Source organism: Lissotriton vulgaris, unplaced genomic scaffold (genome assembly GCF_964263255.1).
Source record: "Lissotriton vulgaris unplaced genomic scaffold, aLisVul1.2 SCAFFOLD_1234, whole genome shotgun sequence".
NCBI classification, from domain to species: Eukaryota; Metazoa; Chordata; class Amphibia; order Caudata; family Salamandridae; genus Lissotriton; species Lissotriton vulgaris.
This window is the reverse complement of record NW_028245833.1, coordinates 282,227-306,342: the sequence shown is the minus strand read 5'-3', so window position 1 is coordinate 306,342 and position 24,116 is coordinate 282,227. Positions and strand designations below refer to the sequence as shown.

Below are 24,116 nucleotides of genomic sequence, written 5' to 3'. Positions count from 1 at the left end.
TAGCGAACCTTTACTTCCACCAATAGTTTCAACAGACACATACTCCCAATATAAAGATTTAATTTCCATTTTTGAAAGGGAGTTTGATTTCTCCAGATATAACCAAAGCCTCTCCAGATCCAATTTCCTCAGTACTATTTTAACATGCATAAGCCATGGTACTTTCTGGGTACAAGAAAGGGCCAAAATATCACTTGAAATCTCTTTATAAGCTCCTAAAGCAGTCGAGAGCCAAAGTCTGTGCATGTTAACCAAGGGTCCATACTCAGCTTTAAAGACAATCCTTTTGATTGCCATATCTAGCTGCTGATGAATCAGGGTGTACTCATTGGGAGGGCAAAAAGAGGTCTAATTAATCTGTTTTCTGCCAAGGTCAGAATACTACAGTTCACATATCCCTAGATCTCTGAGCCATATAATACGGCTCCCAGCGCCTTAACATTATAAATATCTAGTGCTGGAGCAGCTCTCGTAGATATAGTTTTCCTGTGAAGCTTTAACAGTGTTGATGTATATTGGAGTAAGGATACATTTGATTTTTGTACTTGCATAGACTAGTCTAAGTTTGGTGTTGATCTTAGCCCTAAATAAACAAAATTGTAGACCTGTTAAACAAGATTGTAGACTGCTACATTCTAAAACAATAAAACAATTACATAGGTGAATTTGGATATAGCAAACTTCTGTCTAGAGTGACCTAGTGGGCAAAAAACAGTAGAATGTAACCAAAGTACATACTAAAGGCTGAAATTAATTCTAGCATTTCATCAAACCTTTTTGCTTTTTCCATGCGATCACCCCATCTTCTAACACTCATTAAATCCTTGGTCTCTTGCTCCCTCCAATCAAAAACATCTCTTGAAATATCTTGAAAACAGATTAGTGTAAATCAAAATCAAAACTACTCTTGTGCTGTAGAATGTGTGGTCCAGATCTTTGTACTGGGTTGAATGCATGACATTGTTCTGCATTCTGTCCATCAATTGTTATTTTTGCTTCTGTCACCCCGAGTGGGATGGGTATGCTTAGACGTGAGTCCCATGTTCTCCACACCACTGGAGTCAAGCTATCCTGGCTGAAGACGGCTGATCGGTCCTAGGATGCTTGATTCTGGTTCAGGAAAGACATGGCTTGGCAGTTCGGGCTGGACTGTTCCCATGAGGCACATGGTCAAGGCTGATTTGCATATGGCCATGTCTGAACTGGGGTGGTGTGGAGAGCAAAAACACGATGGATTTAGGCCCAGATCTTTGTACTGGGTTGAATGTATGACATTGTTCTGCATTCTGTCCATCAATTGTTATTTTTGCTTTTGTCACCCCGAGTGGGATGGGTATGCTCAGACGTGAGTCCCATGCTCTCCACACCACTGGAGTCAAGCTATCCTGGCTGAAGACGGCTGATAGCCAGAAACCGGTCCTAGGATGCTTGATTCCGGTCCAGGAAAGACATGGCTTGGCAGTTCGGGCTGGACTGTTCCCATGAGGCACAGGGTCAAGGCTGATTTGCATATGGCCATGTCTGACCTGGGGTGGTGTGGAGTGCAAAAAAAGGATGGATTTAGGCCAAGATCTTTGTACTGGGTTGAATGTATGACATTGTTCTGCATTCTGTCCATCAATTGTTATTTTTGCTGTAGAATGTGTGGTAGCACAACATGAGATAGATTCCTGCTCTCCTGTATGGAACCCCAGCAATGCAATAAAAAAAACATTTATTATAAACAACTAATGACTATTGGATTTTAGGGTAGAACATTTAGATGACAAATCTTAAACTGCTCAAGTGGTTGTTAAGTATTCTGCTCAGGAAAATGGTTTACACACTACTGGCTTCTCAAGCAACACTGATTTTGCAACTCAACAGTAACAAAATGTTATGGTTGAGGAGCTCTATCCTTTTTGTCATACAGGTGAGTAGTGATGCCACAGCTAGCCAAAATATATAGAATTATACAAGGGTAGGTGCCAATAACGGGTTGTTTCCAATTGATAGGATATCTTTAACGTCACTTAGAACTGCGATGTGGGCAACTCAACTTTATTAAGTGCTGCCTATCTAAATGTTTATGTTGTGTATGGCTATACTACAATCCTGGGAAAGCTATGGAGAACAAGGACTCCAACTCACCTCACTCAGCCCCTCTCCCACCCACACTGTACATTACAAATAACAGAGACTTGCTTTCCGGCCAATCTGGCCATCTCTCCAATCCCCCACCCACATATAAAAAAACATGGCTTCTTCGCCGAACACCATGAGCGGTAACCCCCATTTCCCCACTCAAGTTTAAAAGAAAATGCCATGTGTCTTGCTAGTTATGTCCTCAAACGCCCTGCCCCACCCACAACCACCACCCCTCTTCTCGCCTGAAGCCGTACTCTATGTGGTTTTTATGAGATCGAAGAGCAAGAGCCATGCTGGCATTAGTTTTGTGAGCATGGGATACAATACCCTGTCTGCCACGTGGCTATACAGACTCACAGCTGACAGAGAGGAAGTAGGTGGGCACCACAAGTTTGTCCCCTACATTCTCCTGCCTCTCTTAGGTCCCCTGAGGCTACAGAAAGGAAGAATGCACTTGGGGAGAAAGCAGACTGTTGTCTTCAATCTCACTGATTCCTGTGGATCTCTGAAGACCTGAGTGAGGTGGGGAAAGACTTGGGCAGTTAGCACTTTGCTGAGTGAAGCCACAGCCATAAAAGTAACATATTTTTATTTTTCACATAATTTCTAAGAAGACCTAGATTTCAGATTTAAGCTAATTTATGCCAATATCTTTTGATGGAACCGGTACACAGCAAGAACATTTGAAGTTGATTCTTATACATGGATGCCTCACATAAATAGTTTTTTCCAAAGTGCTTCTGAATACAAATACCACCGAATCTTCCGGAAATTATTATTATCCCTCCGTTATTTAAGAGAAATAATTAATAAAAGCCATAGGACTTGGGAAGACGTAAGGATTACACTGGGCCACTACTTTATGAAGTGAGCCTAAACATGTGAGAGTGTTCTGTAATGAAACAGAGTCTAAGAATGAGGAGCTTGATGCTGAAGAAGCTTTGCTTGATAAACCGGTGGACGCGGAATGAGGCCCAAAACGAAGTCCAGGTTGCAGCCTTTTGAATATGACTTATTTGGTTTAAAGAAAACATTCATCCCTTCTCTGCATGTGAATGAATGTAGTTCAACGCTGGTGTCAGTCTCTGAATGAGCCATGTATCCATGCCTCAAACAGAATCCATAGTTAGCTACAAAGTCTTGTGATTAGTGACCTCAGACCAAATCAGTATCAATTTAGCATAGGCGCTTGCTGTCCAATTTTCGCCTGATTTTGTTCCCTCATCTGTCAGTAGGCTGGCATAGATCCCCTGAACTACCAATCTGACCATGTGATGAGGTTAGTGTATTTGATACTTTACATGTAGTCTTTATCTGTCATAAATATGCATCATTGCGACACAGGTATATTCGCCCTCTCTTTGTAAATAAGGATTTTAAACAAGTCTGGCCAGCACTGTTTTATCCGCAATTTTTATCTAATGTGAAGGTCTGCTTTTATGTATCATGATTTTTAGGCGGAGGTTTTAACTCTGCAAGGTGATTTCAAATGTTATATTTTTATGCTTGTATTTGTTAGTGTATCTTATGTTCTCTGTTATGATTTACTGTGCTTAAATCGAATAAAGTATTTTTGATTGATTGACCAAATCAGTATTGAGTAACCCAACTTGTCTTCCCATTGAAAGCTTGGCATAGTCTACGTCCCATGCTTACTAAGCAGAACTCAACTATCTTGGAGATACCTGCTATGCAAGGTGCTCTTCACTCCAATTTTTGTTTGATTACAGATTAAGTATAATTTACCATCGTGGTGTGATCGTGTTCTCTGGAAGTCATACCCTGAAGTGCACGTACTGTGCCAGTCATATGGTAAGTGTGGTTTTTTCGCTATAAAACAGCACCAGTAACAAAAAGGAGATAGACGTTGCCTGATAAATGGGGAGTAAGGATGAACTAGCAATTATACTTATGCTCCTTGTGCAATTACATGGAAAGCGAGATTTTGAGTCGCAAACATGTGTGAACATGTGCTGGTTATATGAAGGCCCATAGCGAGGGAAACTGTGAAGCTTAATTAATGACTGCACAATTGATGTAAATTCAACAAAATGCAATGGGTAGTGGAAGTGACATCACATGCCCTTTGACCTTCACTTTCACTGACACATACACATGCTTACTTACACATTCACACTTACACACACTCTCTCTTACATAAACAAACTCTTACCCGCAAGCATGTACACAACATTCTTTTAAAAGCATTTTGTACTTACCTCAGCTGCCATGGAAGGTCACATTCTAGCTAATTGTATTCCATTCTTATCACACTAAGGGTGAATAATATTATTCACTATTAGGGCCAGATGTAGTTGGCCCAATACCGGTCGGTAACGGCCGAAAATACCGATTCTGGGCCCTTACCGACCGGTATTGAGCCATCGGGATGTAGAAGTCCGAAATCCGTCCGAATCAGTAAATTTACCGAATCGGTAAAGTTACCGAATCGGAAAAAATACAGAATCGGTAAATTTACCGATTCGGTAATATACCGAATCGGTAAATATACCGATTCGGTAACTACCGAAAGTCCGATACCGAATTTATCCGATTCGGTATTTTTTACCGATTTTTTTCCTACATCTCATTTACCTATTCTTGAATACCGATTCGGTAAAATTCGGTATTTAAGAATCGGTAAATAACTTTTACCTACATCTGGCCCTAGGTGTATTAAAAAATTGACAAAACAGAGAAAACAAAGAGAGCGGATCCCCAACCCATATCCATTAGGACGAGCTGCCACTGTGTTCTTGGAACTGAATTTGTCACCTCTGAGGCCAAGAGTCGCAAAGGCAATGCATGGGGTTGCAAGGGGCAGGCATGGAGTCGCAGCTGCAACCCCTAAATGAGGTCCATGGAGTGCACCTGCACATGTCATATATTGAGTGACGCTCAGTGGGCCTTGTAGTAAGTGGTGCTGTATATGCCAGAATAGGTCTGTTTAGGTGAAATGGTGAGGGGGCAAGCAAGTCATTTGATAGGTGGGTCTTGTGGGTTGCAAACAGTTTGACTGAGCAGGTGATACAGTGAGTGAAGTTTATCTGGTCGTAAGATGGAAGGGCAGGCCCAGGTCATGTGTGGAGTAGGGCTAGGCCGGTCATATGCTGAGTGAGGTTGACAAGGTCTTTCACATGTGCCATTGTTCAGGCAGGTCATATAGTAAGTGGGACCATGGGTGTCTTGTGAGGAGTGTTGCTGTTTAGGTCAAATGATAAGCAGTAGGAGCAGGACACAGAAGCAGTGGGACTGTATTGGATCATGTTAAGGATGGTGATGAGCAGGCCATATCAGTGTGGTTGTGCAGATCTAAAGTGAAAGGGAATAAAAAAAGGCCATATGAAGAATAGGGCTGTCTAGGTTAAATGATGTATATGGCAAAACATATTGCCACTAGGGCTGTATATGTCATACGATGTTTGAGGATGGCGCGTCTTGTGGTTAATGGGGTTGTCGGGATCATAGAGTGATCGATTAGGGGCAGTCTTATGTACTGAATGAAACAGGAGGTCTGGGGAGTGGCTATGTCATGCCTTACAATTAGATTTGGAATATAACATCTATGGCATTGAATATTGACTGGTAAGTTGAAACTCTGTCAAAGATATGATGACTGACCCTGTGGCTTGTATTTTCTCTGTTGACCTCAACGTTTCCTTTATTTATTGCCATTTCTCCCTTTTGAGTTCTTGCAATTTCATGTTCAGTCCCATCTTCTTTCTCTCCCCCAGTGCAGCATTGTAATACAGCTGACCTCCTACTTTACAGGTTGTACCAATGACATCATGACCAGTGACCATTCCCCTGTCTTTGCCACCTTTGAAGTGGGCGTCACCTCCCAGTACGTCTCCAAGAACAGTAAGTGTTGGATTCCGCTAAAGGCTCCAGAGGGTGGAGCAGTGAGTGTTTTTCTTAAACATGGCTACTTACATGATCTAAGGTAGATTTACATGTTATTCCATGTCATAATGTTCTTATCCTTCTTTCCTAGGTGCAGGTGCAGATCTGACTGACTCCCAGGGCCAGATTGAGCTTCTGAACTGCTCTGCTCTGCTCCAGACCAAGTCCAAGACCAGGTTCTACCTGGAGTTCCACTCCAGCTGCTTGGAAAGTATGCCTGACCCTCGTTGACCCCTTTTCCATCCTATTTCTGCAGAAGTGTCTTAATTAAGTCCAAGGTTACTGTGTTACTGTGCCATCCCACTGTACACTGGTGGGCACATGGTTGACCCGCCACTCATTTTTGGGGATACGGACTAATTTTTCACTAACAGACATCGACCAAAACCAAAAAAGAGAATTGCAGAAAAGGGAGAGAGAAAATGATTGAAAGATAGGAAAACAGTGGCAAAGGAAGAAGACAGAAATGAGAAAGGATCTTCAAGAGGGGGAGGTAAAGAGACAGGAAGCGTAGAGTGGTAGAAGAAAGAGGCGTGGACTAGAATCAAGAGTAGGCAGTCTTGCTGCTTGGCATCCTTGACATTTGACAGTGCTGGTGTTGGGCTCTTAAGATAAACTTTGAGGTCCTTACAAATTAAGCATGGGAATCAGAGCTCCCTTTACATGCTGAGGAGTAAGAATTGGTAGCCAATACTCCAGTTGTTTTGTAATTTAACCACAGCATGACTGGTAAAGTGCAGATTCTGATAAATTAATGCTCTGAAACTTTCTTTCTCTAGCAAAAAGGGTATAGATAATGGGTTGCATAGGAGAAGTGTGGCTCAATGGTTAGAGCGGCAGACCCTGATGCAGAGGTCTGGCCCAGGACCATGGTTCAATTCCCGCCTCGGCGGGTCTTGGGCTCAATTTCCTCGGACCTGATAATTATTGCCTCGGTGCCAATTCTAATCATGGGTCCCACTCTGCAACTCTGGGCAATAGCTTGCTTAATCTCCACAACGGCCCCAACAGTGCTGGAATGCCTGGCTTCGCCTTGGGGGTTCCCAGGAGTGGACACTTCACAGGGAAAAGCCAGGAAGGGTTCCACAGCGGTATGCGTTACAGCGCCAGGACACGCCAGTTGGGGTATTAGTGTGCTTTACAAGTACAAATTACATTTACATTTACATAGTGAATAATCACCCCTACCCTTTGTATGGAAAGAAAAGCATCTTGAAGTGAACTGTATTCAATATGTCCATCCCTACCCCAGTATAAACAAGTACCTCAAGCAAAGTATATCTTCCACGTTCAAGGTGAGGGAGGTTAGGCTAACAGGAAATACATATTTTAAACCATTTTGCTAAAAGAAAAGGCTTGCTAGAAGAAAAGACGAGGTACAAAAATGGATTCCAATGTTGTGTTCCTTTCTCTAGTTGCTGCCATAAAGGGAACTTGTGCGGACAACTGAAACTGATGGGTCTCGAGGGCTATGAGATACTGCGCAACATGCAGACTGCGGCTGGTTCTTGCACTTCCAGCAATCTGCAGTGTTTGTGCTAAATGCACCTTCTGCCTAGTGATAGAGCGGAATTTACATTTACACTTTAAAGACGAACTGGATGACACTTGTGAGAGAAAAATAAATGTATGAGCGAAAACTTCATGTTATAGAAAATTATGAAAACAAATAATTGTAGTTACTCCATCATAAAAGCATGCAGAAATAGAGTAGTTTAAAGGATACTGTGCGTATAAGTAACATAGGTTGTGCTTTATCAAAGAAAAACATCTTGTGTGTGTTAGGAAAACCCGTATATGGTTATGTTATGTTAGTATGAATTTGTAGAGCGCACATTCACCCCAGGGTTTCTTGGCTCTGTGTACCGCTGGGGGCCTCGTCCTGGCTTTCCCTGTGGGATGGTCCTTATTGGGCATCCCCAAGGTGAAGCCAGGCATCCCCAGCAGCGAGGGGGCCGTTGAGGAGATTAAGCAAGCTATTGCCCAGAGTTGCAGCATGGGACCCATGGTTAGAGAGGCACCGAGGTGAGATTTATCAAGCCCGCTGACATTGGTTCCGTACCCTGCCACGTCGGGAATTGAACCCTGGTCCCGGGCCGACCTCTGCTTCTGGGTCTGCCGCCTCTAACCAGTAAGCCACACTTCTCTCACGTTATTGAGTTTACCTCTAATTATCTTCAAAATGCATTTACATAATACTGGTGTCTTGTAGGTGATAGAGAGAGAGTGTGTTAAAGTAAGGGAAGCCAGACAAGGTGTATAAGAAAAGAAGAGGCACAATCAAACTTTTGGGATGGCAGAAATTATTATTATTTTTTAATTTTTTTAAAAGGATGGCAGAAATTGATCAAGCACGAAAACATAAAATGCTCTTTAGTGGATCCAACGACAATGTTGAGTTCACTCTTTCAGAGGGAGTTAGTGAGTGACGGGTGTAAGAAACATGCCTCCATCCTGAGTCTTAAGGACTGTTCAAAATGAAAAGTTCCAATGAGACACTTCTCCTTCTATACGCTGAAGTATAGCAGACTAGCCGACTCAGATCCCGGGTTGACAAGGGAACCATTCAACCAAGCCCCATCCTTGCAGCAACAACAATTAGAATGTGGTATTGCTGGCAGAGTTGGGGATTGAAATGCTCTCTGTGGGCTCACTTGGTTGGTAATATCCAAGTTGCCATAATTGTGACACTTCTTCCTAATTTGTGAATACATGAGTAGGCACATTAAGGAGTAAGAAAGAGCTTACAATAAGGTATTGATTGTTCCGGAGATCATATTTTGAGAACTGAGTAGGCTTCGTCTAGGCTAAAGTTCAGCAAAACATCCCAGTGTTGTGACTGAGTCAGCTAGTTTGTTCTTTGCCAGGCATCTTGGTCAGTTCTCCTACCTTGTACCATGGTTTGCCCCTTTGTATCAGCTCTAGGCGATAGTTTCTCATTGGTATACCTGCGTGACATGATTCTGGATCCACCTGCTCTCTTCTTTTGGGTTTTGTCGGTCCCACTGTACCATACAAATGTGTATTTTACTCGCAAGGCACCATAGCCACCTTGCAGCTATGAATAAACACCATGGTTCTCGAATAACCCAAGATTGTTGGAAAATCCACACCTCACTAAGCATGGGCGAATTTTGCGAATCTCGCGTTCGCGAATTTTGCGGATTTGCGAACTCGCAATCCGCAAAATCCGCGAATTCTCGCGAATTTGCGGATTTTTTTTTTGTGTTTGCGCGGGTTTCTGCCAGTTTGCGAGGGTTTTGTACACTTTCGCAAATTGCGAACTTACCTGTCGGGTCGCAAGTTTCGCGAACTTGTTGTTTCTATGTGTCCAGCCTGTTTGGGACACTCTTCTTCATCACTGCCACTCTCTGTCACCACTGCCACTCTCTGACTACTCATGCCACCCTCTGGCCCACCCATGCCACCCTCTGTTTCATCACAGCACCCTCTGGTTGTCCTGTCAGTGTACATTATTGTGGCAACGCAAGCACACCTTCCCTGCCTCAAGTGACCTGAATTAATTTGGGGCTGATTAATGTGTCACAGAATATTTTTTTAGCTGGCACCTGCTTCCTTAGTGCTTCCTGATTAGTGATCTTTTGCACTTGCTAAGTGCTTTCATTGTTGCAAAATTAGTTACAACACCTGCCCTGCCCCAACTGACAATAATGAATTAGGGGCTGATTAATGGATTTGAACTTCCAGCCTGGCTCCTGCTTGTCTCCCTTAGCTGTAATTCAGGACCTTTGTGGCATATGTGTAACTATTCTGAGGTTCAGAGCAGGGTCACATAATAGTTGCAACTGGCAACTGAACTCTGGAGGGGCCCATCAGGAAGCACTACAGGAAATGGCTACTAATGATGAGCCTGAACTTTTGAACCTGGTAAGTAGTTTCAGTTTTGCTAAGATCGTATTTCTGCAATTTTGCACTTATTCGCGGGGCGCGAAGTTGTACTGGGAAGCCGCGAACTCACGCGAACAGTGCGAGCAGTGCGAGCAAAATCCGCTGCTCGCGGATTTGCGGATTTTGCGGGAGATTCGCGAATCTCGCGGATTGCGAATTTATCGAAAATCCGCAAAATCCGCGAGCGAAACGGATTTTCCGCCCATGCTTACACCTCACACCGTCAGTTTTGGTTAAGCCATTGGTGACATGCAGTAATATTAACATGTTTTCTATTAAGCACTTCACCCAAACGTATGCTATTTTTAAGGGCCTTAAATATTAGGTGCCTCATTTATGAGAAATGACGCATCACTGCGTGAAAGCAGCGATGCGTCACTTCTCAGTGCGCACTCCTTGCGACATTCCTGATGCGTCATATTTAATTTATGACGCATCATGTAGCAAGGAGTTACAGATACGTCAGTATTTCTGATGTATCTGTAAGCGCAAAAGTGACGCATTGCTGGAGTGTGTCACAAAAGTGACGCTACTCCAGCAATGCGTCCTTTCACATGGGGCAAGCCCCATGTGAAAGGGCCTGCATCGGTCTTAAGCCTGCTGTGAGGCAGGCGCAAGAAATTGACGCAACGGCGTCCTAGAAGTGACGCAGTGAAATCTCATAGATTTCACTGCATCACTTCTACAACCTTTCTTGCGTCTATACGCCCCCTTCCATACATTATACCTTGTGCAGGTATAATGTGGCGCAGGGGTTTACAAAGTGACGCATCTACCTAGATGCATCACTTTGTAAATATGGCGCAGCAAGGTGCATTTTTTACGCCACTGGTGCGTCACAAAAAGTGACGCACCGGCGGCGTAAAAGTGACGCACAGCCTCATAAATGAGGCCCTAGATGTTAAAATTCTCCTATTTTTGGCTACTCGTTGATTGAACTGAGAAGGGTGAGAGCTTGATTCGACCTTCCCGGGATTCCGTCTCATTACTGATACTGGCAGGTAGTATTAACTCGCTGAGCCATCTTGCTAGCTATGGGCCCAATTCACAGAATGAACTTAAGACTCAATCCTAAACTTACAACTATTTTGGTATTCACAGAATGCACTTACTACTTTTGGCATTCACGGAATGAACTTACTACTTTTGGTATTCACAGAAGTTAGGATTTTGTCTTAAGTTTGTCTTAAGACAAACTTAAGACAGACTTAAGATAGACTTAAGACAAACTTAGGACAGACTTAAGACACACTAAGACAGACTTAAGACAGACTTAAGACAAAATCCTAACTTGTCTGTCTTAAGTCTGTCTTAAGTTTGTCTTAAGTTTGTCTTAAGTTTATCTTAAGACAAACTTAAGACAAAATCCTAACTTCTGTGAATACCAAAAGTAGTAAGTTCATTCTGTGAATACCAAAAGTAGTAAGTGGATTCTGTGAATGCCAAAATAGTAGTAAGTTTAGGATTTAGTCTTACGTTCATTCTGTGAATCGGGCCCTTAGTTTTTGGCCAGTCTGCCATTCTCTGCTCCATGGTTTTTGGTTCGTGTTTCTGTCTGCATACCATGATTCATGCTACGTGCATGCTTTTTCAAAACATTCTACATGTGTGTAATTATGTTTTTAAACCACTGCAGATTTTGTGAAAACCTCAGAAGGAGAAAACCAGGAGTTACATGATGGTGAACTGACAGTGAAATTTGAGGCCCTTCCTAAGGTAAATCCCTCGTAAATCATTGGGTGATTATTTTCTCTTACTGTTATTTTTTGCCCTTTTATTAAGCACGAACTCGACCCGAAGGTATCAGAGCGCTTTGCATGAGCACCTGTTGCATTACAGATGGACAGATTCATTTTATTTTTAGGCACGGAGAGATTAAATGATTTGCTCAGAATCACAGGATGTTTAAGCGCGCCGTCAGACAGCTTCGAAGTTAGTCGCTCTGGCCGTTAAGCCACTTCTTATCCCTTTGCATGTGTCATCACCGGGACACCCCTGCTTGGGGTAGCTGTCGCGCTTTATAAGCTTCAGTATTATTATTATTATTATTATGTGTGTGCGGTTCATTACACCTATCGCTGTCACTCTTTACTTTCGGTACCACCAAAAGAAGAATGACCAACGAGCATATCGAATGCAAATAGAAAGAGAGAGAGAGAGACATACAGGAGAGAGAGAGAAACGTCTCAGACCATACTGTAGCAGAATGAAAGTGCCTTGGCATTCACAGCAATGTTCTAATGCAGTACAAGCAGGACGGTAACTTGGACAGTAACTCTAACTGTGCCTGGGGGATATTTTTGTGAAACACAGAAGCAACGAAAGAACCTTTTGCAAAAGGCCCCTCATACATGATTTGCTTGTCATGTTTTGTTGTGGTTCGGGGTTTTCACCATTTCGCCTGGGGCTCGGGTAAAGAAGAAAGCCCATTAATTTCAGCTAACTGACAACTTCTAAAAAGTCTGCACTGTGGTATTAATTCACGAAATTTGTCCTGCGGGCAGATTTTGCATTTCACTTGAATTTTTCAGCCACTGCCAAACCTAAGCCAAGGTTGTTCCTTTGACAGAGATGTCTGGGGACCTGTTACTGGGCCACAGTAAGGTGGGCGAGGAGGGATGCATGTAAGGTCTGTACGCTGAAACAACAGGAATGGTTAAAATTGGGTGTCAGTTTTATTGGTAATGTTGAAGGTTGGATCAAGTGAAGCAATATCTGGGTTCGCTCATTCCAGGATTGAGGTGACCTGGTGGAGTAGTAAGTGACCACAGCACTGAAACAAATGTAGGGCTTCTTGCACCAGACGTTTTATTTTATTGACAGCATTTTTAAAGGAAGGACCTAGGCCCAGAAGGAAGGGAAGCCATGTGAATAGCAACAAGATACATAGCCAAGATGTGAAGTAGTAAAAAAGGGGGGTTAACCCAATAGACCCTTGCGAGCTTGGGCAGATAATCTATCAAAAACAAATTGCCAGCAAGGGATTTGTTTCACACTTTACTAAGCAGCATTTAAGGATCTCTATTGAAAGGAGTATTGGATCCTAGCTGTAGACATCAGTTGCTGTGTTGTATTGGAAAAGTCCAATTATTTGGGACAGTGCACAAAGTCACAATGTAAGGCTACCACACTAGCCAGACAAATAAAGAGAAGCAACACAAAGAGATTATGTATCAAAAATTGTTATTATTTAGAAGCAATTTATAAGGGTTATTCATCAGTTAAATAGAATGAATCATAAAAATTCTAATGTACAAGGAAAACATTCATTAGTCCAACAGTACATGAGAATACATCCCAGCTGTTCCAATACAGCACAGCAACTGATGTCTACAGCTAGGATCCAATACTCTTTTCAATAGAGATCCTTAAATGCTGCTTAGTAAAGTGTGAAACAAATCCCTTGCTGGCAATTTGTTTTTGAAAGATGTGAAGTAGGCAAAAAAAACAAGCATTGAAAATGATATAGGTCTCGCCCTCGTGAAAGTTAAAGCGATTCTGTTTGTAATTTAGTGGGTTTTTAGCTTTTCTTTTCTTAGTGTTTTTGCAAACTTTCCTGTACATAACATGTATTAATATATATGTGTATATATATGCATGCATTCATATTTATATATGAATATTTGTGTATATAAGCATATATATAGATATATATATATGTACCTATGTTTGTACATATATACATATTAATGCAAACATGTATATAAATATGTATACACATATATGTGCATATATTTGTATATATTTATGTATAGAAATGTTTATATATGCATAATACCATATATATATGTCCATATATATTCATTTATAGATGTATATATTTATATGTATTTATATATATATATATTCAGTTATAAATACATGCATACATACGCATATATAAATGCATACATACGCATATGTGCATATATGTTCAAACATAAATAAATACATATAGATACATATATATTTGCGTATATGTATATGCATATATATATATGCATGTTTATATGCAAATTGTGAGAATTTGGCCTGATATATGATGTTTCCAATTCTGGAACCACCTTGTATCAGTCCAAACAATCCCTTATGGTGTCTGGTTGTAAGTCAACCTTATAGACAAGCTATCTTAATGGTAGCATAGACTAAGCAGCCTTAAAGGCTAAACTCAAGAGGTCGTGTTAAGCGAGCTGTTTTACCAATCACAATCCTGTAATACCAAATGAAAGGACACCACACAAGTATATATTATAAAAATATATGTGTTTATTACTAAAATAATCCCCAGTACTCTTTATGAGCAAAGGGGCACAAGCGTTAAATCAAAAGCACAGTATAACATACAAAGTTGCACAATTATGGATGAGGGCGGGTGGCCACTCAAACCATATATTAAGAAAGTGGTATAAGAGATACCAATCGAACAGTGGTTAGGCCTAGGGCCTAGGGAATCGCTGGGAGCAGTCGGGACAAGCAATGCTGAAGTCGGGAAAAGCCCGCGGGATTCGGGTGCAGCGCTTAAAGCACACGCATGCCCCAATCTAAAGTCAATTGTGCGTAAAAGTTACACAAATAGAGTTTAAGGATACTTCCGCTGAACCTAGATGGACAAAACTTTAGACACAGGCCCTAGAGGTGTGTACCAGTGTGGGAACACCGGCGTTGCTGAGTTACCTCACCCACAGGAAGCGGGTGCATAGGGTCGAAGTGGCGTCGGGTTTCGTCACGCAGGTTCTTGGTGCTTGAAGCTGAAGATGCTGCAGGCGATGTGAAGGAGAAGTGTCCGGTGTGATCCAAGGGTGGATCAGAGTAGAAAAGTACCTGAAAGCAGAGGGGACAGAGTCTGGGTCACTCAGCAGTGACCAGGGTGGAACCAGGATGGAACCAGGCAATGTCGGGCGCAATCAGGTGGTTGTCGAGGAGCTTCTCTCCGCTGCCACGTGGGCTCTGGGGCATCTGCGACGTCCAGGAGCGGGTCACGAGCTGTCCCACGCAGGTTCTCACCGTCGGCGCTGTCGGCTTTAAGATCGGAGTCAACAACACTTGGCAAGAGCAATCCACGCAGGACTGGAAGATTGCTTCTCACTCGGACCAGGAGGGTCAGAGCTAGTGCTCCTTTTCAGAGGAGCTGGAGCAAGTCTAGAGCAACCAGAATCACAAGTTGGTTTTAGGTTTTCGCCGGCACAGGGGCCACAAGCCAGCTGGCAAGTGACCGGGCCAACGCGTCGAGCCAAAGAAAGCAGAAGGACCTCACGCAGCACTCGTCGAGTGTAGAGGGGTGAGCTTCGGTGCAAGAGTGGCTGAGGCTTCTCAAACCCCGGTGTACAGCTTCGAGGGTCACTCGTGGGCTGCACAGTCAGCGTCTCGTGGTCTTTTCAAGATGGCGTTCCCCACGCTTCCGGTCGCCTCCACGGGTCTCAGCTCTGCAGGGACTGTGAATCGGGCTGTAAGAAGACAGGCAAGCTTAATCTAGTCAATCTTTGTTGCTCGAGTTCCGGCAGGAACTGCAACAAAGCAGACGTCGAGGTGCTGGATGGTGCCTGTTTGCACAGGGTGGTCACTCCTTGACCACAAGGGAGATTCTTCAGTCTTCTACGTTGAGTAGGATGTCGAAGGGTCCAGAGTTTCGTTTCTTCTGTTTCATCAGGATAATCTAAATGCGTTGGCACTGCTCCCATTCTTATACCAATCTAGGGGGCTGGATTACCTGCTAGGTCCCCTCCTACGGGTGGGACCCAGGAAGGGGGTGGATATACCCCTTTCCTTTGATCCAAGCCGCGCTGGGACAGGGGCTGGTGTGCCCCAGAACCGGTTTGGCCGGATTATGCAAGGGGCAGCCTTGTGCGCCCCAGGCAGTGTCTGGTTTCTTTCAAACCTCCCTGCTAAAATCCACTATCTCCTGTCTAAGGGTGGTGTAACACCGCCCTGCGACAGGAAAGCCTTTGTCCAGGCCTCCTCTGCTGAGTTTCGGTCAGCAGCAGGAGGTCAGACTCATGTCTGTGGCAGAAGCATCCATTTTGTGGATCTGAGGCTCTTTTTAAAAATCAACCGCGTTTCAGTAAAGTAACATGTCTTCTCCCTCTAGAGGGTTGGAATGCTATCCCCGTCGACAGAACTGTTGAGGGGATAGTATTCCAAATCGTATCACACCTTACACGACATGTTTTGATAAAGCCAAACCAAAGTTGCTATATAACTGCGAGGATTATAAGGCACTTAATAGTATATGGTATGGCATTATCCCGGATCAGCTTAGGGAGTTGTTCCCGACAGCTGCAGACAGGCTCAGCTCATGCCAGAGCTCCATCTCACATTAAACCACGCACTCTGCCTCCAGGATTGATAAGGCCTTCCATAGGAGTGGCTCACAGGTTTATATGTGTCCAGATATAGTTGTGTCACTTTAAGAACCAGCCAGGGGTGGCAAAAGCTATGCTGCAGCCCCTGGTAGGCCTTGGTGGCACCTATGCCCTGAACACCTATAGTGCATGGTACAGGGGCTGACAAGGAGTCCATTTCCAATTGGGTTATGTACCTATAGTACATGTCTGTGAATTTAGAGAGAGAACAGCTAGGCTGTGGGTCTGATTAGCAGGCCCACAGCCTCAGTAAGTCGAAAACCAGTGAAGCAAAAAGCAAAAATTTGGGGTGACCATAGGATAGCAGACCCTACTCTCCTACACAAATAGGCAAAGACACACGGGCGAGCAACAGGAGACTCAAACCTACCATGCACTGAAGGGAGGAGAAATGGTGCACAGACAAGGGGCTCAGACTATTCTGCTGGGAAAAAACAACTGTCAGCCATTGATCTGTTTTCAAACATGCGCTGACCACTAGCTTCATAGATAAATCTTGATTTCAGTCAAATACAAGAGCATTTTGCATGATTCAGTAGATGGGAAGGTTGGTGTAGTGACTAGCGAAATTAATCAAACTATGTGTGGAATGCTTGAATTAATCTCAGCCACTGGTAATTTCTGTAGGACCATTCCATGTTCATTTGTTTTGCTCACTATGCCTCTGGAGACAAGAAGTAGCCGTAGGTGAACCAGGCATGGTTCTACTCCAATAGCAACAGCCCAGCCCTAGCCACCAGGTCAGGTCGGAACACAAGCAACTCCTGAACAGTTTCACCTTTTTGGGACTCATGAGTGAGGTACAGCTTCAGTCATGTGCTATGCAAATAAGCAACAAGTTTCCACCTTGTTGGGAGTCAATATGAGGAGGTGCTTGAGTCCCATGGAACAATGTTCACATAGCCTAATTAGGAAGACATGCATCCGCAGACATGTTTCCGCCTTGTTGGGTCTCATCCATGAGGTGCATTTTAAGTCCTATGGCACAGTGAGGAAATGGCTCATATCTGGCCATATTTGTCACTCCTGCGGTGTCTCGCTTAGAAAAAAATCATAGGTAATTTTCTCCAATTAATATCAGCCACAGGTAATTACTTGGAGCCACATTCTAGTTCATCGATTTTTGCTATTGCAGAAAATGACCAGCCTTAAAGCATCTCAGACTTAAGTACCCACTGTACATGAACACAAGCTACCAATTTTGACCATGTTGAGCTTCATCACATAAATTAATTAGCATCAGCCACTGGTAATTGTTCAGATCTCATTCAAGTCTATAATTGTTTCCCTCTAAACTGCTCCATACAAGGACCAGGAATGTGCAAATTAGACTTGATCCTGCTCCAACAGAAACAGTCCAGCCTGAACCACCAGACCGGGTCCCCAGACTGGTTTCGGCCTTGTTGGTCCTCTTCAGTGAGGGACACTGGCTAGGAGGAGGAGCACCTCATTGTGAACACCTCACATTGGGCTGGAGGGGGACACCTAAGGCTGGGAGGAGGATGCCTCTTTGTGAAAGGGTAACTACTCCTAGGGGTTGGAGGAGGGGACCTCTAGATGAAAGGGTAAAAGCCACTGCTCATGTGGGCTGGGAGCCAACAGGTTAGGGTCAGGGTGGACTTGAAGGTAGCACCTTTGGATGGCCTTGGGGTGGCCGCTTACCGCTCAGATGACCATTTATGTTTTTTTTTTAATTTAAATAAACCCTATTTGTTTCTTCTCTACAATAAAACGAACCCAAAGGTAGCCTCAGCGGTGTGGACCTGAGCTGGCCTTCAGTGCAATCTGCATATTTCTTACTAACAGGCTTTGTGAGCCAGGCCTCCCCGGGCTTGTGGCTGAGGGTAGTAATCATACTGGGGCAGCGATGCAGGGAGGGAATATTCAACAGTGTGTATTGGTGTGGGCGCTTCATCGGGGCACAAGCCTTTATTCTGGGGCAAATCCTTTTCCGTAAAGGACTGCGCTTGGCCGATTTCACAAGGATGTTAAATGTTTCAAGCATTTCTGGTTTTGCACGACCTTTGGCAACTGTGCTTGTGTTTCCAAGATCGAAGTTACTGTGAGGAGCACACCTCGGCTAGCGGGGTTATGAGAGGGGGGGTGGGGGCTGTTGCTGAACATCGACGACTTCCCTCAGCAGGGTATTTTTTAGCAGAAAGGGAAGCGGATCTGATGTAACAATAAAACTAGAGTATTTGTCGAAGTAGTAATTCTGCCGAGACCCTGGGTGGCGAGGGTCGGTTGTCACTTGGGGTGCAGTGACACTGCGGATCACAGGTCAGAATTTGGGGTGACTTGTGAAGTGATACTGAAGACCGCCCAGGTCGGTTTTGGGGGTCACTTCAAACCGTGTCCTCTACTCTGACTCCCGAGGTGTGTAGAGCAGCAGAAAAGGCGTGAGACAGAATATGAGAGCAGCAGCAACATTTCACGTGCTCCCCCAGAACGAGGAAACCCTCCGAGAACTGAACCCCCACACTGCAATAATGCAGTTCTTCCTCTATGTGCAAGAGTTGCCTGTTTGCCCCCTCGCCGGGTTACTGTAAAGCAGGGGTCAGTCGAAGACTGAAGAGGTCTGAGACCCACAGTCTCGCCTAGGAGTGAGTGGAGCGTGAACTCCTCACTGCTGCGGGGAACATCCCTGTGTCTCAGGTACCCCAAGAGATACCCTCTGCAGAAAAAGCTGTGCAGAGATACGCTATGTTCAGTAGAACACTTAACGAGGAAATACAGGGTGTTAAAGTTTCCTCCCTCGAGAAATACGTGGAATATCCTGGATTAGTATGAATGAGTGCAGGGTCCGGGCACTGCCCCTCGGGGACATGTGCTCGTATACCCGGGACACACCGAAATCCGGAGATTAGGCTAGAAAGACGTGCATTTTTTGGTCGGATCCGTGAAGAGAGGGCGCTTCACGGGTGGCTTCTTTTGGCAACTCCCATGGGCTGGCAAAGTGGGTTTTCAGCATACACGAAATGTGGGTGCCCCAGGAGTCCATGAGCCCTGTCTGGGGTTTATGTGACCAGAACCCTTTGGAAAATATAAATTTTTCAATCCTGCTGCAAACATGCCCTTATTCGGTGTTGAGGGACATCTGTCGGTGTCTAACTGCGGTAGCTGTGGCTTCCTCCCCCACGGGCAGCAGAAAGAATGCACAAGAACGCGATGTTTCCCGTCAGAGCGGCGCGCACGGTAGCCACCCTTGGCTCTTCCAGGTGTGGCGTGCCCAGGGACCTGGCAGATGTCCGCTACATCCGTGCCCAAAGACCCCAGCCTATGGTACTACCCCCTCGCCCACCATTCAAAGAGGACAAGCTATAGTGTCGCTATTAGCCCAATAATAAGCCAAATGTATAATATCCATGGCACCCACATAGTAAATCAAGGCGACTGTACCAACTCTTGCCACCCCAACGTTAAAGCTAATGTATTGTACCCATGCCACACGGTATTCCACCAAAGAGACAGGCGATGCCAACCCATAGCGATAGTGTCCATAACTCCAAAAGCAAATCAAAGCAAAACTATCCTGAGTGCCTCCGTATGGAACCAACGAGATTGTATCCATAAGACCTCGTACCCCGCCGAAAGACAGGATACTATCGCGACAAAGAGATATTCAAGACAGACAGTATTGATAGAAGATGCTACTCAAGGAACTGTGATAGTATCAATACCATAGTGATAGTCACGGCGTAGGAAGTGATAAAGGGGAGAGTGTCACGCCACTGGTAAAAGATCAAATTCCGGTGGGCGTGGCCAAGAGGAGACAAGGCGGCAACAAGGAGGGACTAAGAAGCCTCCTTTACAATCAAAAGCCAGCGTTTTGCATGAAAGCTGACAGTAGGCAATTAAAAATATGGGTGGGGCTTCAACTCAGCCTCCGAGAGCTTCGGAATCTGTATTGATTCCAAGAAGCTCTCGGATGCCGAGAGCAGCGCATGTGCGCTGCTATCTCCAGCCGAGACCTAAAAACTGTAAAAGTATGGATGGAGAATACAACTCTAACTGAATCAGTGAAATAACTCAAAATGATGGGGGCTCGTGCAGAATGAGATGAGGGGCTCTTGATTCTCCAATACCTCACAGATATTCATTTGCCTTGGGCTTAATAGGCCCCCCCCTGACGGTTTGGCTGCAGGGGCCTGTTATGCCCCTTGTCTGAATGCACTTTTTTTTCAATTCACAAAGATGGTGTAATAGTGCCCCTGGAAAGCAGTGCCATGCAAAGATTCCAGGCGTGCTATTTCACATGACTTGTGGATTTTTTAAGCTGCCGTTTCCCCCATATGCAGTGGTGCATATTTATTCTTTTCTAGGTCACTGTCTGGTTTGCTACCAACATCTTGGGGAAATTCGGAAATCTTCCCTAGGAATGCATTCCACCCATTGCTTACCATTGGCGTTGTGGTTTGTAACTCACATTTGCTTGCTTTCTATTTTCTGGGTTTATTTGTGTTAGGCTGTCCAGCTTGAGTTCCTGCCTTCCCTTGCTCAAACTCTATTTACTATATTCTTCCACTAGTACGGAATTTCTGTAAACAGTCCTTTAAATCTTGTTCTTATCTTGTCACATTTGCTGTGCATACAAAGGCAGAGGTTAAATGTCAGGCTCTGTCTTCTGGGGAGCTTGACGTTTACTTTTCGTACTCTGACTTCCAAGTCAGAGAATTTATGTGACTATCCTGCTGGGTACCCATGTGAAACCGAAAGGCTGTAGAATGTTATTATTTTGTAGCTGAGTTCTCGGGATGTGCTGTACGGTGCTATTTATTTTATTTATCCCACAGAACAAAATGTAAACGTCTGTAAGTGAACTGTGCTGATATTTCAGAATATGGAAAGCACAAATTAAGCAAATTTTTGGGTAATTCTGAAGTGTGGTGGAAAAAAATATTTTAATACGACCAAAACTGTATGTCTGTGCAATTGTAATGGTAATTTCAATTACAGATGTGTTGTCGGTAATGGCAGTGAGCTACCATACCATGCATACCACACATTACCTCACTCCACTATACTCTGCACCACTCCATTGCACTGCACTGTACTCTGCACCGCTCCACACTATGCCACTCCACTCCACTCCGCACTATGTAACTGCACTCTACTCTGCGCCACTCCACCCTATGACACTTCACTCTATGCCTCTGGGCCATACACCACTCTACTCTGTTCTGATACACTCTATCCCACACTACTCTACTATGCACTGGTGCACGCTTCGCCACTGCACACTTCACCAACAGCCGCAGCCCGTGCAGGTAAGAGCGGTGAGGCGGTGTAGCTGAGTAGAGGAGATTTCGATAGACGACGATGAGGGAAAATTAATTATTTATTTTATTTTCCCTCGTGGTCGTCCGTCAAAATCCCCCTCTGCCCACCGCTGTTACCTGCACGGTCCACGGCTGTTCACCAATCCACTTTAAGTTCCACTGCTCTCTACTATACTGTACTCTAAGCCACTGCCCTCTACGCCACTTCACTCTACTCTGAAACAATTTACTCTATGCCACTCTATTCTACTCTGCACCAATCCACTCTACACCATTGCAATCTACCCTGCACCAGTCCTCTCCACACCACTGCACTCTGCCACTTTACTCTGCACCACTCTACACCACTTCACTCTATGTCACTGCACCCTACACCATTGCATCCTACAACACTCTACTCTGCAACACTGCATTCTCTGCCATTGAACTCCCTGCACCACTCAAATCTGCGCCACTGCACTCTACTCTGCACCTCTATACTTTATGCCACTCCACACCAATGCCCTCTATGCCACTATACTCTATGCCCCTACACTCTACACCATTCCACTATACACCACTCTAATCTACTGTGTATCATTGCACTCTGACACTGCACTGTACTCCTATTCACTCTATTTCTCTTCACTGTATTCTGCACCACTCTTCTCTACGTCACGGCACTCTACACCACTGCACTCTATGACACACTACTGTGCAAAACTGCACTCTCTGCCACTCCACTGTCCGCCACTGCACTCTACTCTGCTTAGTATTGTTAAAAGCGTTCAGTCAGGTTCCCCAAAATGCTTTAGTGACATTCTTGATGAGGTGATAGATTACATCAGTCACCTGATTACTTTATCTTTTCGAGAATGTCTGGTACCAGAACCATGGAAAAGAGCGCAGGTCATCCCCCTGAAAAAGATACCAAACTTGCATGTGTCTCAACTCCAGAATCTCCGCCCCATTTCTCTGCTGCCTTTTTGCTTGAAGGTAGCAGAAAAAATTGTTAACCTGCAGCTTATGAACTACCTTGAGCAAGGTCAGTTCCTACACTCGACTCAATCGGGCTTCAGAGCTCAATATTCGACAGAAACTGCTATACTCTATTCCACTGAACTATTGAGATAAATAGCAGACAAAGGTCAGACAGCAGCGTTGGTATTGTTAGATCTAAGTGCGGTGTTTGACACCGTGTCACACTCCACGCTGCTGTCACGGCTATCAGAGATAGGAGTGGAAGGAGCAGCTTGTCCACCATTTAAATCATCATCCAGACAGCTGAAGCATGGGGTTCCACAGGGCTCCAGCTTGAGCCCTACCTTATTCAACCTCTATATGGAACCCCTTGCCCGTATAGTGGAATCATTCAGTGTTGAAATCATCACTTACGCCGATGATACGCAACTGATGATCACACTTACCCAGGGACAGAGTGAGACAGCTACCAACTTTTCCACCTGTCTTTCAGCAGTAGCAAGCTGGATGAATAACAACTGTCTGCGTCTTAATGGGGACAAGACTGAGGTGTTACTGATTGGAAGAACTCCCTCAGCGTGGTCATCAGCTTGGTGGCCGGCAGAACTAGGTCAGACTCCTGTCCCCACAGAATCAGCTAAGAACTTGGGAATCCTGCTAGATGCAGAACTCTCGTTTGGAAAGCACATTGCAAAAGTAACCGGCAAATGTTACGCAATTCTTAAAACCCTGCGTAAGGTACTGGACCTTTTACCTATTAGCTCTAGGAAATCCCTTATTCACTCCTTAGTTACTCCTCACCTAGACTACGGCAATGCTCTTTTCATTGGCCTCCGTCAGAAAGGCCTAAAGTAACTTCAAAGAGTTCAAAGCGCGGCTGCCCGCTTAGTCCTAAATCTTCCTCGGAGAGCATCTGGGAAGCACGCTCTTGCAAATCTACACTGGCTGCCCATCAAAGAGCGCATTCTTTTTAAAGCTATGTGCTTCCCCCATCGAATTGCCCAAGGGAAAGGACCACCCTACCTAAAAAAGCTTCTTGCTATCCATTGCCCCAAACGCAATCTGAGGTCCTTGGGGAGCATGATGTTCTCAGTTTCCCGCATCTTTAAAGCAAGAATGGGAGGCCGTTTATTTTGCTATCTGGCGGCCACTCACTGGAACAAACTCCCCTTATAATTGCGTATGGAACCCTCCGAAAAGAGGTTTCGCCTAAGGCTAAAAACACATCTCTTCCCCAGAAGTTAGGTGACGGCGCTTGGCTGTCCAGTTTAATTGTTCTTGTGGTGGGCTTGTTTTTAGAATGGAATGCATCCACAGCGCGGGGACACACTGTCTTGAGTGTAACCATGCGCTCTATAAATTGTTTTATTATTATTATTATTATTACTCTGCACCACTCAGCTCTACTCCACTCTATGGCAATGCACTCTACGTCACTACACTCTATGCCACTCTACTCTAATCTATTCTGCACCACTGTACTCTATGCCATTGCGCTCTACACTACTCTACTCTTAGATGAGTTGCTCTTGCTATTAACTGCAGGAACTTCCCGTCCATTTCCAGGGTCCATTTAAGTTTGTGAATGCCCACAAGCATA

General features: G+C 44.5%; 1 protein-coding gene across 1 annotated transcript in view; it reads left to right on the top strand.

Annotated features, from left to right (window-relative positions):
* Nucleotides 1–24,116, top strand: part of INPP5D (inositol polyphosphate-5-phosphatase D) — a gene marked incomplete at its 5' end in the record, with an annotated part of 480,457 nt that overhangs the window by 319,065 nt on the left and 137,276 nt on the right. The window contains 4 exons of the mRNA XM_086949164.1: nucleotides 3,858–3,939; nucleotides 5,899–5,988; nucleotides 6,122–6,241; nucleotides 11,576–11,655. Of these exons, the coding sequence (XP_086805290.1) occupies nucleotides 3,858–3,939; nucleotides 5,899–5,988; nucleotides 6,122–6,241; nucleotides 11,576–11,655 (372 nt within the window). The remainder of the gene's footprint in view (nucleotides 1–3,857; nucleotides 3,940–5,898; nucleotides 5,989–6,121; nucleotides 6,242–11,575; nucleotides 11,656–24,116) is intronic.